Below are 15,946 nucleotides of genomic sequence, written 5' to 3'. Positions count from 1 at the left end.
ATAGACAAAACAATTCAGTTTCAATTCAGTTTATTTATATAGCGCCAAATTACAACAAATGTCATCTCAAGGCACTTAAATAATAGTCCAATTCAAGCCAATTGGAATTCAATTAATTGTAATCATAATCCAATTAAATCCAAGTAATTAATTTCAAAATAATCCAATTCATTCATATGGAGTCAATTAAAAAATTAATATCCTAGCTAAGGAAACCAACAGATTGCACCGAAACTTGTCTTCAGTCCAATCTCCCGTCCTGAGCGTGCCTGAGGCGACTGTGGAAAGGAACGTCTCCCTTTTAACAGGAAGAAACTTCTGGCAGAACCAGATTTAGGAAGGGTGGCCATCCACCTCGACCAGCTGGGGTTTGAGAAGACAGAAAAGAGGGAAAAGAGGGGGGAAAAAACACCATAACGCCATTCAAAGGATATCTGTTGGAACAGGGAAACACAAGTTAATAACCACAATAATGTCACATGTACATATTATCTTTTGAGAAATTAAACAGGAGGAAAAAGAGAGCAAAGTGAGGAAAGGTGTGACAGATGAGGTCCCCCAGCAGTCTAGCAGCATATCTATGGGATGTTTCAGGATCACCTGAGTCATCCCTAACTATAAGCTTTATCAAAAAGGAAAGTTTTAAGCTTAAACTTAAAAGTGGAAAGGGTGTCTGCTTCCCAGACATTTACTGGCAGCTTATTCCACAAGAGAGGGGCCTGATAAATGAAGGCTCTGCCTCCCATTCTACTTTTAGAAACTCTGGGAACAACAAGTAATCCTGCAGTTTGGGAGCGACGTGCTCTGTTAGGAAAATATCTTACAATAAGATCTTTAAGATATGATGGAGCTCGGTCATTAAGAGCTTTATATGTGAGGAGAAGAATCTTAAATTCTATTCTGAATTTAACAGGGAAGCAATGAAGAGAAGCTAAAACTGGAGAAACATGATCTCTCCTGTTAGTTCTCATCAGAACTCTGGCTGCAGCATTTTGGACAAACATGACCCGAGGCTTCTTTTCAGCACTGCAATCAGGTTACTGATGAGCCATAGTGATGTTAAAGAGCACATTCCCTCAGTTCTAAAATCCTTCAGGTTTTATGAATAATTTAGATTATAAAATTGTTTCCATAAGAGAAAAAAAAGACTGAACAATTCCTGTCCCACTGCTGTCAAAATCCTGTTGTTTCATCCTACAACTATAAAATTGTGACAGGCATACAACATTTTAAAAAGGAGTCAAGTCAGGGTTCCTAAAACTTTGCCATGTCTGTTAGATCCCATCCCAATTACACTGTTAAAGCATATCCATGACTCCATCATATAAATCTGTCTTTTTTAATTTGCTGTGTCAAATAAGTTAAACCATTGCTTATGAAGACAAAAAGACAAAAACAAACCACAAAACCAAGAAATTAATGTTTGAAAGAGAGAGTTTGAATATGGGAGTGTAAATGTGAGCCTGCTAATTTATTTCACCAGTGTTTTCAAAGAAAGAAAAGTGTGTTGATTATTTCCAGAATGATAAACGATAATACAGAACTAAACTCAAAGTCAACAGAAAAACACACAAAGTACATATTTGTCAGTGCATGATAACCCGTAGGGGGGACTAACAATCACAGGGTCAGCTGCCTGTGGCACCAACAAACAGAAAATCACACATTATCAGTCCAAATGCAAAACAACACATTAAACTACAATGAAACCAATGTAAGACCTCAACTGTAGAGACATCTGGTGCAGTGAAATGGTGTATAACTAGAATATCTAATGATTGTTTTAATAGATAATCATTGTTTATGTTGTTGGGTTTTTTTTAGGCATTTTTGTATCAGCAGCAGATTTGCAGAACAACAAATCTTTCATTTACAAAAATGCCATTTAACTGTTTTACTCTCAAACCAACGAAAAGTAATTAAAGGCTGTCGCTGTCTACACATGGAGGGTTACTCTATATCTCTCTATAAAGCTGCAGGGTTATCTTTCGGTCAGTGGCAAAACTGTTGCAAAATGTCATTTCAGAGGTGTCCAAAAACCACCAAACATTACTTTCCTTCAGTCGTGTTTTAAATCATGTGCATTGTACACTAAAACATTTTATGGGCGTGTCACATTAAAGTCATTATATTAGAATATTACACAGTGACACTGACAGCACTATATGTAAATAATCTTTGAAAGGATACTTTGGATAAGAACAAGTTTATGGCACAACAGGAAAAATCATGTTTCTTACCCTGCTCCACCTCCAGCTGGTCTTTCAGGATCTGCTTTCAGTAGATCAGGATTCATGTTTTTCACCACCACCAGTTTGACAAGAAAAAATGGCATGAATATTGACAAGAGAGTCATATACATACAAATATATATATCTTTTCAATCTCTGAACCTCTTGTGCACCCTCCTGTGGAGGTATAAGTGTTTTCATACAGCCAAGCTCATATTTTAACTGTTCATATTATGGAAACAGTGAACTCAGCAAACACCAGCAGGAACCCCTGAGCAACCTGCTTCTATCTAGTGTGGTCCTAAAAGGCCAGCTGGAAGGATTCACAGTTTTGCTGATTTATTGGATCTTCAGTTGGGTTGCACTGAATGCATCAGAACCATCTAAATCACATGAATGCTTTGTGTGTACAAAAGTAAACTCTCTTGTTTATGAGTCAGAGATCTGTAAACCTCAGGATATATTAAGGCAGTGTCAGCTAACTAGATACTGTAGAAGCTTTGGAAAGATCCACATTTATTATGGCTAATTATGGTATTAAGTAAACTGTTGGAATCAGTTTGCTATTATGGATGTACAAAAGGACAGAGATGATCAGAATTTAAGGAAAAAAACACTTACACATTATTTTGGATCATAGACGACTCCTGAGGACAGAATGAATCTGATTACATTTTTAACATGCAGACATCAGTAGATAAGGTAAAAAAGCTTTTTCAGAGTAAAATAAAATAGCATATTGATTATGTAATATAAAATTGACAGTAAATTGTACAAGAAATACATTATGTGCTGTCAGAAAAGTACATGTGAAATATTGTGTTTCACATTTACAAACATTTATCAAAACTTAAGATAAACTCAAATACTCCAGCATCTACCATCTCAGGCAATGGTGACACATTGACACTAATTAAAGCTTTTTACATAAATGTCGCCTGTGTATGCATGTCAACTTATCATGTGAAATGATTTTAGTGAGTCTGTTTTCTTGCGCATAAAAGGTGTAAAATGTGTATTTTAAAAAACTTAAGATTGCAATACTAAAGTGTAGAAATACTCTGTTTCAAATTCTGCATTTCAAACATTGCTACTTGAAAGTCCAACTAAAAAAGTAAATGAGCATAAGATATAAGTTAAAGTGTTCCTGCACACCAAACTGACCCCAGTGTTTGATTTTTACATGTGATACTACTGGATTATCGTAGCAGTGGGAAGAGGCAGAGGCACCATTCGGGCTGCACTTAAATGCTGTATCTGACTGACACAAACGCAGAGCAAATTTCACTCATTTTTAAAATGGCCTATCGCCTACTGATAGGTAGTTTAACTGATGTATGAAAAAAGTTAGTCTTTTCTGTAATTTTCTAGATCGTGATAAGTTCTTAAAAGTCTTTAGGTGTAAAGCAACTTAATGTCTAAGTGTTGTTGAATGAGAATACAAGATTTCCCTATGAAACACTGTGGAGCAGAAGACAGACATACAGTAAGATCATTATTTTTAACTCCAGAAACTACCTTTAAATTTAGAATATTCAAAAGATATTCGTCTTGATAGGCAAGTAAAACCGTTGAGTATAGTGCTCGAATAGAGCTAAATAATTTTCAACACGGCATGTAATTTGAGATTTGATTTTTTTTTCTTTTTCTTCTTCAAACAGCAGGTGGTGATACTTTACTACAGTTACAAATGACAGTTCAGCTCATTTAAATCGTAGAAGAAGAAGAGGTTTACGATTATGTTTACGTTCTCCTACTTCCGTAGCTCCGTGGAAGCGGAATAACGTTACCAGTCTGACGTGAAATCCAAAATTTGAGAGAAAACTTTAGGTCATGTTTAGGATTTTCAACTTGAATATTAGAAATGCTTAACAGATTAAAATGATTCAAGTCGTTTAGTGTCCACTGTGCGCGCTGTATCGCGAGCTTTCCTAATTCAGCGCAGACAAAGCTAAAGCTAGCGTTTAGTTAGCAGCGCGTCAGTGGACATATTTTGATAAACCATCGGCTGATCCGCAGTTTGCCTTGTGTTAATTTAGATCTCAAGCAAGGCAGTCATGGCCACTAGGCGTCTGACCGATGCCTTCTTGTTAATGCGGAACAATGCAATCCAAAACCGGCAGATATTGGCTGAGCAAGTGAGTACATACGACCCTCGTCTGAGTACACGTAGCAATGCTGCGGTGAGTGGTCTGCATCGTTTTGACATTTTACTGTGTGTGTTTGCATATAGCCAGTCTCAGAGCCCACGTAGCTAGATCCACCAGTGTACAGATAACTGTTACTCATAAATCAGAGTGGATTAGATGTTGTTAGTACTGATGTGGCCAGTAGTTTCACCTCCGGACTGATGGATGTGTCTACGAGGTGATGGAGGAGGAGGACCGTGAAGGCATGTTTTTTCTGCTCACAGTAGCTGCAGCACTACCGAAAACTAAGAAAATAATGCCTTTAAAAGATTATCTATGGCTAGGACGAGTTTCTGAGAATAACCATGATACAATATTGTCAGTAAAAGTTCAGCGAAAGTTAAAGCATGTCGTTAACGTCCTCATCATGTGTGCTCCTCACTGTTCTGTGATGTAGTCTAGATCATACTGTTCCTCTGACCTGTAACTGAACTAGACTGTAGCTGATCATCTCCTGTACAAAAAAAGGAGGGGGGAGGGGGGCACAATGGGAAGCAAGGAAGCTTTTAGTTAATTTTATGGGTGTTGGTAGTTGCCAAATATGAATGTATGGTATCCAGGAGGATGTTCATCCAGCTTAAAAACAATATATAAAGAAATAAAAACAGTTGTTATTTTATAATAATAACATTATATTCAATATTAATTCATTTAACATTATATTTAAATTCTATGATAATATTATTTAATATTGGAGCATTCTGGCTCAGAAAAAATACCTCCATTTAAAAAAAAAAAAAAAAAAAAAAAAAAATAGATGAAGTAAAGGAAAATGATCATGGACTCATGAACAATAAAAATCAAAATACTCTCCTGGCTTTTATGGTGGCTTGAATTTGACAAGGATGGAGCTTTGTCATAGGTCTATTTTTCACTTTCCATCATAAATTCCCCATCGGATCGGGCTCTTGACCCTTTGCTGGCCATGTCATTGAGTTGATTTTTCTTTCCTGAAGAAACGTTTGCATGCCCTGTGCTCTGAGGCAGTATGCATTATCATCCTGAAGAATGGCCTCAGCATCTTCCTCATCCTCAGCACTTCATTGTACACCTGTACATGTGCTGTAGCCAACTCCTCACGTCCCCTTTACCTGACATCAACCTCAAATTATCAATGATTTTGTGTGTAATTGCTCCAAATTTGGGACTCAGCTGACTAGCATAATTTGCCACATCCAAAATTAAGCAATCTACTGAAAGGAGTTCTATAATCCTTCCCGTTGTTTCCTCTGACAGCTCTCTTGTTGGGATTTGTTTTAGAAATTCAGATTAAAAGGTGATTCCATAATTTTATTTACCCTCTACTTTATCTGGAGAAAAAAAGGCAGCCAGATATTTTTTTTTTAGCTTTTATTTGGGTAAGTTCTACATTCAGCTCTCAAATAAGAATGTTTTGTGTCATATCTGCACTTTGTTTATTTGTTACAAAACAAAAAAAAAACTGAATGAACATCTTCTAAGTGTGGTCCAAGCAGTCATCGGATTACAGCGCAGAGGCCCTTTGTGCAGGATGCATATTTAAAGTGACTGTTTCTTATTCAGTCAAATCGCCACATAGAGGCACAAACCATCAACATGCAGATGCAAAATTACTCGCATCAACCATGAAGGGACTCAAACGGGGTCTCTCAGAACAGCTTCAATGAGATTTTTCCATCTTTCTTCAGCTCCTCTGAAGCATACGCTAGTGTTAGTGATTTCACTAACACTAATTTTCAGTCCTATTTTTCTCTTTTTTTCCAAAAGAATTCTCTATGCACAATAACTCTTTGAGATAAAAAAAAAAGGGCTTAAACACTGAACTGGTGACATTCTCTGTCTGACAATGTAAAAAAAAGAAGTGCTTAATGTTGTTCAGCCAGCGTGGATCAAACTTGAGAGAATGCTTTAAAAGATATATTGATTGAACAAATTGTTTATTATTCTGTCGTGTTTAAACTAAAGCCCTAAATGAAAGTTGCATCTAGATTGACTGAAAACAAAATGTAGCCTCTTCTCCTTCCCTGACTCTTTTTCTAAGCTGCTGGACGCTGACAGGTGTAGTCTACATGCTACCATTCACACTCTGCTGCAAACATTTGAACTAGTTACCTGCCTGCAGAGGTGGATTCACGTTTTCTTCTTAGAAAAGACAGCAGAATAATGTGTGTTGACTGGCTTTTATCTCGTGTCCCATCGCTGTGGTGATGTGTTCCATTGCTACTCCTGACTAAACTCTGATTTCTATTGACAGGATTATGTTGAGGGAAATTTACGTGGGTGGGGGGGTGCAGTCGCTTTAAGTTGATTCAAGTTTTATAAAGCACTGACGCGCAGGTTACAAGCAGGATTTTTTTTACCACCTGATTAACAAAGGTTTAACGACTCTGAAGGATTGGATATGATAAATCTGTTTGGAAAGATCGCAGGACAAAGCTCTAATAATATCCAAGAGCAATTTAAAAAAAAAAAAAAAAAAGAAGCTCTTGTGAAGATCCTGGAACAAAATGAGAGTTTTCTCTGGAAAAAAAACCTGCTTATGGAGATCAGTCCACGCTCTGTCAATCTCTGCTCATGCTGGACATTTATCGCTGCTCCAAACGAGCAATTCATGGGTCTGAAAATGTGCAGAGTAAGAGGTCACATGTTCAAGCCATGCGTCTAGCCTACAAACTCTCGTGTCTTGCAGTGCATGTGTTCGGCGTTTGTTCTCATTGTGGTACATTTCACCCAGTTGTCCATCAGCGCTACAGAAAATGAAATCACTCGGTGGTAAAACGATGAGCTATAATTGAATTGCTTCTGTATTTTTAGAGCTATCTGTACGCTATCAAATTAAAGCTGTAAAAATGATTCGACCCCGGTTGTTTTTTCATGTCGAGGCAGCTGTGAAGCACTCCTTAAACGACAGTGATTCAACTGAAACGGCTTTTTTTGCTGGCAGAAAGATGAACATTCAGCTTTCTGATCCTGCTGTCGACTCAGATTTAGAATAACTGACTTTGCAAAAAGGCAGCAGTTCTGTTTGGGAGTTAAAACGAAACACACACACACACACACAGAAAATGTGATCTAAAACAGTTCATGGCCAGCGTGTTACTCTCTATGAAGATACCCTCTGACCCTCTGTCAGTCACCCCCCCCCCCCTTTCCTCGTAAATGATTGTAATTTACTATAATCTGAAATTATTTTCTTGCAAATTTCTTGATGATTTATTTTTCTTTCTGCATTCACTCTGTACATCTTTGTACCCGGATAGAATTGATATAAGCAGCCATGCCCCCTGCTTTGCAGTAACTGTGGCTCGTTCAGAAGAATTTGTTGCTGGAAGTGGATGCAGAAACAATTTGGTTGTAGTTGCTGCAGGTTCTCTGGGCCTCACTTTCTGTTATGTCTGCCTTTCTCTCCTTTTCCTTGCTCTTTGTTGGATGGAACCACTCTGCTATCACACAATCACATTAGGAGCTTGATGAGGTACTGTCATGGCTTCCCTTCATGGTGGAAATAAAATCAAACACCGTCATCATCGCTCTGAATTCTTTTTTTCAACCTTTTTTTTTAAGTTGGCAGATGATCGAATGGCTCTGGTGTCTGGGATCAGCCTGGATCCCGAAGCTGCCATCGGAGTCACCAAAAAGCTTCCTCCCAAATGGATAGAGGGGGTCGATGAGGTAAAAACGACTGTCTGTGTGCATTGAGAACAATGTTTTAGGAAACACAACGTGAGACCCAGGCAGAGGATGTTTTCGTAGCCAAACTGGTTGCTGAAGTAAAAGTGAGAGCATGGTTTTGAACTGCGTCGTCGTCCCCTCTCAGATCCAGTATGAAATCAGACGGATTCGAGAGAAGATGAAGGAGTTGGCCTTACTTCACGACAAGCACATGAATCGACCCACGCTGGATGACAGTAGCGAGGAGGAGCACGCCATAGAGATCACCACTCAGGAGATCACTCAGGTGCAGTGTTGGGACACGCATCATTTTTAGTTTTAGAGTGAACGTGGCCTCCATTTTTTTCGGTGGCGATATATATATGTTTCTACTTCTAGGCAGAGTGAAAAGAGAGCTTTTGGTCCTTTCCTCTTTTGCCACTTCATAGTTCTGTCTCCGCTGCAGATGTTTCATCGATGCCAGCGAGCGGTGACGGGTTTGCAGTCTCGTTGTGGCCACTGCACCGAGCAGGAGGAGAGACTCCTGATAAACGTGGTGTCATCTCTGGCTCAGAGCCTTCAGGACCTCTCCACAAACTTCAGGCACACACAGTCCAGCTACCTAAAACGTAAGAACTGCTCTAAAGTTGGCTTTAAGGAACTCCTTAATGCGTTCGTACTCTTCATATCATGGTGCTGGTTTAATGCCATCTAAGGATCATGTTTATCCACCAGGTATGAAGAATCGGGAGGAGAGATCAAAGCACTTTTTCGACTCGGGCCCTTTAATGGAAGAAGATGAAGATTTAGCTCTATATGACAAGGTAAGAGCCTTTTTCAAATGTCAGTTTGGATAAACCCAGTGAAAGCTTGACTTCTCTTCTCTTGTACAGCTGCACTGCGTTTGTTGTACATTGATTACGGATTCGTCCATGTGCATTTATTGTTGTTTGCTGCCACTTTTTTCTATTTTCCAGAGGACCGAGTGCCTTTGCAGCAGCAGTGTTATTCACATAAAAAAAATGATCTGATACTATTTGCCAGGCTTTATGTTAAAGAAGTACACGATCGTGCATATTTTTGTGCTGTGACGGTGTGTGTTATTCTTGAATCTCTTCCAGGGCTTCACAGACGATCAGTTGATGCTGGTGGAGCAGAATACAGTCGTGGTTGAAGAACGCGAGAGGGAGATCCGACAAATTGTGCAGTCCATCTCGGATCTGAACGAGATTTTCCGCGACTTGGCTGGAATGGTGGTGGAGCAGGTATTCAAAGCAAAAACAAGAGTCTGACAAAGATGATTAAAGACACGCTTTGTGGTGTATTAGCCGTTACAGTCTGTACATGTAGCAATTCAAACTTGGCTCTCTCTGCCCTTGGCTGCAGAGAAATGCTATACTGGATGTGTCTCAGATGTCAGAGCTAAAAACCACTTCATCCTTTTCCTGAAGATAAATAACAGCTCTGTTTTGTTTACTTACTGTGGCATTCAAAAAGTCATAAAGGCGGCAGTAACCCAAGGTTAAATCAGAGAAATGAAAGGAAACCAGCGTAGTTTAGTTTCATTCATCGTCTATCGTTCAACAATGATGACATTCTGAAATCCAAATATACATGTTCACACCTCCACACAGCCCCGTGTGAGGCTGCTGCATCTTCAGATGTTATGTGAACAGCTGCAAACTGTCATTGTCCGGTCGCTATAAACCCTCTGCCCAATTATTGCAGCTCAAAAACGTCCCGAACACAGCAACACGAGAAAAGAAAAACTCATGATGCAGTCACCTGTGTTTTTGTACGGCTTGAAACATGAATATTTAGGAGGATGTGAAAGGCGGAAACTCTTCACTTAGTTTTCAGGCAGTTTAATCCAGGTTTGGGAGGTGTTTTGTAGTGTTACACCAAACTGCTCACAACACTGCGAACATACTGTCTCCAATAAAAAGTGTATATGGGAGTGATTTTCCTCCGCTAATGAAAGTTTCTTTCTTCATCAAGGGCACCGTTCTTGACAGAATTGACTTCAACGTGGAGCAGGCTTGTGTTAAAACAGATGATGGATTGAAGCAGTTACAGAAGGTAACTGTTCTCATCTGAATGTGCTTTGACTAACAGACTCTGTGGAGCTTTGCTCTGAATGTTTTTCTAAATCTGCTTGATCCAATAATGAAGCTTTTGCAAACTCTGTGACAAACTCTTACCTGTAACTTTGCCAGATGCAAACTGTTGGTGTAAAGCACCAGACTTTTGAGATTTCTCTCCAGTATCCAAAACTATTAAGGCTCTAAAGACGAGAAAGGAGACGCGCACAGATTGGCTCAACTAATGCAGGGCAACCTGGGCTAAAGACGCCTGTAACCACATCTACAGCAAAACAGGAAGTTGCTTATAACGAATGTTAATAAAACGTTTATTCGAGAGTTATTTGTAGAAGCTTATTACCTGCAGAGTCACTAGAACAGCAACAATCAGCAAGTTGAGGAAGCATTTCTTTTTATTTTAATGATTTTCTAACAAATTGACTTGTGTTGTTGTTATTTTCTCTGCAGGCGGAACAGTATCAGAAGAAAAACCGGAAGATGCTGGTCATTTTGATCCTCTTTGTCATAGTACTTGTTCTAATTATCATTCTTTTTGGAACAAAGTTTTAGTAACGCATTCCTCTGGCTCTTGTTATCTGTCTGGGTGTTTGTTGTGCATCTGTGTGGACACGGACTCCATTTTGCTCCAAACAAAGATGGCTGCCTTTCCTACCAACCAGGAAACGTCACGAAGAATTTCACGTCTCTGCAGATGCGTTTGGGGCCATGTGGAGATTTGTTTTCTCTTTTTTCTTTTTCTTTTCCGCTTTTTAATGAAAGAAACAATCAGCAGTCTGAGTTGAGCTGAGGCTGTTTTACTGTTTTGATCAAGTGACGGCCGAGACCGTGACGAAAGTGAGTCGAGCCCCGGCCATGTTGACATATCAGTGTCTTAACAAACAACAAAAAAAAAAAACACTTTGAGGAGTGTCTCCCACTTAAACTAAGAGCACGACTTGTGATGTTGTCTGAAGTGACATAATTCCTGTCTGGTAGCATCGAGGCATTCGGTTTCTGTCCTGGACGAGAATGAACATTTACGAAAGACTTGCAGTATGTCCAATTTGACTGAACATTCACATTCAGTTCAACGTTACCTTGACGTCCTGAGTCAGTATTTTACCTTGAAAGCTGTAAAGAGAATGTCCTGTATTAGAGCTGCACCAAGTAAGAAAAGAATAGTCATTTAGTACCAAAAATATTCCTTTGGTTTGAAGGACCACATGTTTTGTTTTGATATCGAGGTCCTTGTTACTCCACTGCTGGCTTGGGGGAGGCAGCACACCGCCATCACCCTCCTCTGCTTCATCCCTTGATTTAAGAGTCTGCTCCACATTCGCTGCACTTTTCATGAGGTGCTCATTTTAAAACACTTGTTTTTGTTCTCCATGGATCTTGCATAAAGTGCTACCTTTTTAAAACTCTTGCAGTTTGCACATAATGAGGCCTGAAGGGGAGGCGGGGTTATGTTTGGATGTAATACTACTGTCGTCTATATGATTAAAAAAATATATATTTATTTTCTAATAACTTCAAATAATCAAGAGCTGTTCTGTTTGTGAAAGATTTGCTGTATATTGAGAAGAGTCCATGCGTAATATGAACCCAACAATTAACGTCCACGCCGCTGAACTGAGAACTGTCCATTTAGTCCAGCGCAGGCAAATGACTGAACGCAGCCTTGCAATGTCGCTTTGTCTTGTTTTATTCTAAATTTCAGACTGGACATGTTGGAAATTCTTCACACGTTTTTGTGTTCTTTAAAGACTGACAAACGGAAACGATGAAGAACTTTATTATCTGGACTCAACTCTACACTTTGTACACCTGTTAAATCATCTTTGTCATTGATGTGAAGTTTTGTGTGAAAATGGTTATGTCATAGAGGTACTACATGTATGTTTTGGTTTTTGAGGCAAAAGATGAAGCGGCAGCATTTTTAAAAAAAATAAATCTGGAATGAGATGGTGTCTTGTGTTTTATGGGTGGCTTATAAATAGTCCTGCAAATGGGGGAGGGGGGGTATAACAGGAAGGCAATACTAAAGCCAGCAATCAAGCTGGTAATATTAAAATTATTTTTAAAATATTAAAATATATCTGTTTTGTAAGACTTTATTGTCATAATTTTTTCTCGCCATATTTAACAACGACTATAATCTCGGTTTTTTTTTTTTTTTTTTTTTTTATTTATGTGGCACTAATAGTCCATCGTAGTTTTGTCTCCTAATTTCCTTTTTTTTTCACTCTAGTCCTGTGCTGTGAAACGGTGACGCTTTAAGGAACCAGAGGCCCACACAAGCTGAAGTTTAGTGCTGCTCTATTGCAGTTTTTTCTCACAGCGGATCCAATCTGCCACGTTTTTGGGTTTTTTTTTTTACCCGGAAACACTATGTTGGTGTTTATTTTCAAAGTAAAAGCAGCATATAATTTCAAAGCAACATTGACATCAATGTTCCACGTGACTAAACTCTTCTTTCTAACGTATAAGTGACTGATTTGGCTCATTTTAAGGGTTCTTGTTCAACTTTCTCTTTGACCACCCCTTTTTTGTATTACTTGACCTGGGAAGTGAACAACGGAAGCCGGGAGCTGCTCTTAACTTTCAAAGCAGTTGGCGTTTTTATTTTTGTTCAATATCAGTCATGACTTTTGCTGGGGAAGAAGACGACCTGTTCCCCCTCGACGACTGTCTGTTTTCTGAGACCTTTTCTCAGGAGACTGTTTACAAGTTGATGGGAGAGGAGCTGAGGATAACACAGGTGTTCGGCGCCAACCTCGGCGTGGCCGCCCCGGTGTGGGAAGCTGTAAGAACGGATACCGTTAATGCTTTATGCTGATTTCCTTAGGTCGGTTGTGTGGTGGTATATGTTTATACGCATGTGTTTATGTGTGTACGCAGGCTTTGCACCTATGTCGCTACTTGGAGGAGCAGTCAGTGGAGTTGAGAGGAAAGCGCGTCATCGAGCTGGGAGCAGGCACTGGTGTGGTTGGTATTCTGGCTGCTCGACTGGGTATGTTCGCGTTTGAAGGGTTCATTACAGTAGTTTAGTTTACGATACACGCAAATGTGTTTCGGTTCTGTTAAATCATTCATTTGTTACTGGGCTTACTGGGCCCAGGGCTCACTGTGGTGACCCTGCACCATCCTAAAAGGTGACTGTTGAGTCTTTTTAAAATTGGAAAAGTAACCAAACAACCACCAACAGATGCAGAAAAAGACAGTCATGCACTAAAAATGTGTAAAACGGATATACATGACACATACTGGCCATGAGGAGATATAAAGGTACAACAAAGGATACAAAATGACCACAAAACAATGACTGAAGATATAAAATTAGTGGATACAGAGAAGTTATAATAGAACTAACCAGAAAATGCCGACATTTGTCAGTACTGTGCTCATTAAATATCCATATTCAGATACTAGGAAATAACAAACAATGTGAGGAAACTGGTTGTCATGGAGACTGTCCAAGCAAAGGAAGACCAGGTGCCAGATGAATACAAACACATGTATCCCTTTTCCTCCACTCAAACATTTTTTTAGCTCTGATATGGAGAAAGATGCATCGTTTCTCATAAAACAGACACTATCACCAAGCTTCCTCACTATCTGATTTATAGAAAGTTTTTTTTTTCTGATCTTATTTCATTGTCAGTTCTCACAATATACTGTTATTTACAGAAAATGTTGGTGGTGTAAATAACTGCAGCGTTGTGGCTGTGAAAGACTTCTGCACTGAGGCCAAAAATAAAACAAGTAGTTAAAGATGGTTGTTCTTTTTTTTTTCTTTCCAACGCAACGTTTTCTCATCAGCTTCCACGGAGCTGCTTTAGAAAACAGCATCTGCACCAAAACTGCGTTTCCCTCCCGATCATCCCGACTGTGGAGTGCACAGGTTGTCTGATGCAACAGGAACCGCCTGCCCTTTATATTTGATAAGACTGTGCTTCTTCTTTCCTGCTGCTTTAATTATCACGCCTGCTTATTTGTGTTGCAAATGATGTCTTGATATGCAAATTGATCAATTAATGGAGTGTCCATTTTTAGCCATTTATGGCTAAAAACTGTAAGTGGATATCAGCTCTTTGCATGCATGTTTAGTTTTTTTGGTGATTGAGATTTCTAGGACAGAACCACAGGCACACACAGCTTTACAAACGTTTCTTCCCCTGTGCGTACACACAGTTTTATCAACATGCCCTGAGAGGTTCATCTGTCGGGCATATGTGCGTCAGTTACCGTCCACACGAAACACCAATAAACAGCACCTCGGTTTAAAGACTATATATTAATTTATTTTCTCAGAGTTGAAGTATCTGATAGAAAAGACTTGTTTGCTTGATAATTCCACCTCTGTTATTTCTGAGCTTTAATGTTTCTATTGTTCTATGGCATAGATAAAAGTAAAGAATAGAGAACGTTTCTTGACTTCTTGAGTGTAACAATCTACTCTTATACAACAGCGCGTCTTTATTTGATGTTGTTTGATCCTGAGCGGATAGTTTTATGGAATCTTCTTCATATCATTTTGTCTTTCAGGTGCAGAGGTGACCCTCACAGATCTTCCCCTTGCTATTCCTCAGCTTCAGGCCAATGTCTCTGCTAACATGCCCTCCAGCGGTTGGCCCTCTGCCCCACCCACTGTCCTTCCTCTGTCCTGGGGCGAGGACCACGTGAATTTCCCTTCGGACTGGGACCTGGTGCTTGGTGCAGATATAATTTACCTCCCAGAGACATACCCACTGCTAGTGGAAACACTAGCTCATCTGTGCAAAAAGGGCGCTGTGGCGTATCTTTCATCCAAAATGCGTAAGGAGCACCAAACTCCAGGTTTCTATGAGGAGTGCTTACCGAGCAGATTTAATGTGCAGCTGGTGGACCGCGACGATCAAGAAAACAATCATATCTACACAGCGTCCTTATGAGCAGAGCGGAGCAGAGACATCCTGCAACAGAACTGAATGGACATCTGTTTTGGTTATGACTCATCTGATGCCTTTTTTAAAAAAATGATAAGAGCGGAAGCAGTGATATAGCTGGAAAAACGTATCATATAGTATTTTTATATTTATGTTGGCTTTTTTTTTAGCAACTCCAGAAGTCTCTTAGATCCTGTTATTAAAAGTTTTTACAATTTTTACAATAAATGTGATTTGAATCTAACGAACCTTTGCATATATCTGGAAGAAGTCAGAATTTGTCTAAAAGAGATGGTAAAGATTTTGTAATTGCATAGGTGCAGATACTTCTAATTGACCAAATATGACTAAGTTTCCTGGTACTGACCTACTTTTTATACATAGTCCACATATTTTATTGTATAAATCTACCGATGACAATTAGGCCTTATATACATCAGGTTTGATCTTATGTCAAAGTAGGTGGATGAACTTGATGGTTCTGGCACACTTTTCACTCTTGCCTTGATTTATTAAAAAAAAAAAAAAAGAGGCAATGCTTCGATCACTTAGTCCTTTCACAAGACACTTCTGTAAAGAAGTGACATCGTTTTTACATACAAACCCTAATATCAGCCATAATTTATAGCGTCTGACAGCTGTTTTACATCCTTGAAACCTTTTTTAGTTTTTATATATGAACAATCTTTAGAAAATTCACACAATATGAAAAAAATAAATGAAATTATACCAAAACACTAATGAAAAATATTTTTAAAATGACTTAAACACTGTAAATAGCACCCATAATGATAATCTTATCATAATTAACCAGATTTGTTGCAGATAATTTATAATACAGTGAATATAACTCATTCTCCATCTTATTCAGTAATAATCTCAGGACG

At 39.0% G+C, this 15,946-nt stretch overlaps 3 protein-coding genes across 5 annotated transcripts in view; 2 read left to right on the top strand and 1 right to left on the bottom strand.

Moving 5' to 3' along the window:
• The window catches only part of dgkab (diacylglycerol kinase, alpha b), a 128,584-nt gene that overhangs the window by 13,095 nt on the left and 99,543 nt on the right, over positions 1-15,946 (bottom strand). The gene's annotated exons all lie outside the window — the stretch shown is intronic.
• stx16 (syntaxin 16) lies at positions 3,952-12,096 on the top strand. 3 transcript variants are annotated; one of them, XM_072382403.1, is made up of 8 exons: positions 3,952-4,414; positions 7,964-8,071; positions 8,217-8,357; positions 8,517-8,679; positions 8,786-8,874; positions 9,172-9,315; positions 10,049-10,129; positions 10,600-12,096. In XM_072382403.1, exons 1-8 carry the CDS (start codon positions 4,289-4,291, stop codon positions 10,699-10,701), a joined length of 954 nt encoding a protein of 317 aa, XP_072238504.1. In that variant the 5' UTR covers positions 3,952-4,288; the 3' UTR covers positions 10,702-12,096. The 3 variants fall into 3 exon arrangements, with proteins under 3 accessions (XP_072238504.1, XP_072238505.1, XP_072238506.1); XM_072382404.1 differs by having other exon boundaries at positions 3,953-4,369; XM_072382405.1 differs by lacking the exon at positions 3,952-4,414 and adding an exon at positions 5,161-7,874.
• On the top strand, positions 12,677-15,269 carry LOC140304187 (EEF1A lysine methyltransferase 3-like). Its single transcript, XM_072383174.1, has 3 exons — positions 12,677-12,937; positions 13,033-13,144; positions 14,680-15,269. The coding sequence occupies exons 1-3, from the start codon at positions 12,776-12,778 to the stop codon at positions 15,063-15,065; spliced, it is 660 nt and encodes a 219-aa protein (XP_072239275.1). The 5' UTR covers positions 12,677-12,775; the 3' UTR covers positions 15,066-15,269.

Source organism: Leuresthes tenuis, unplaced genomic scaffold, assembly GCF_036924035.1.
Source record: "Leuresthes tenuis unplaced genomic scaffold, fLeuTen1.0.hap1 SCAF_3, whole genome shotgun sequence".
Classification (NCBI taxonomy): Eukaryota; Metazoa; Chordata; class Actinopteri; order Atheriniformes; family Atherinopsidae; genus Leuresthes; species Leuresthes tenuis.
Note: the sequence above shows the minus strand (reverse complement) of the source record. Positions and strands in the feature narration are given on the sequence as shown.

Coding starts and splice junctions, on each gene's coding strand:
- stx16 (XM_072382403.1), top strand. CDS start 4,289: ATGGCCACTAGGCGTCTGACCGATGCCTTCTTGTTAATGCGGAACAAT. Junction 8,072..8,216: donor GGATAGAGGGGGTCGATGAG/GTAAAAACGACT, acceptor GTCCCCTCTCAG/ATCCAGTATGAAATCAGACG. Junction 8,875..9,171: donor ATTTAGCTCTATATGACAAG/GTAAGAGCCTTT, acceptor AATCTCTTCCAG/GGCTTCACAGACGATCAGTT.
- LOC140304187 (XM_072383174.1), top strand. CDS start 12,776: ATGACTTTTGCTGGGGAAGAAGACGACCTGTTCCCCCTCGACGACTGT. Junction 12,938..13,032: donor CCGCCCCGGTGTGGGAAGCT/GTAAGAACGGAT, acceptor GTGTGTACGCAG/GCTTTGCACCTATGTCGCTA. Junction 13,145..14,679: donor TATTCTGGCTGCTCGACTGG/GTATGTTCGCGT, acceptor TTTGTCTTTCAG/GTGCAGAGGTGACCCTCACA.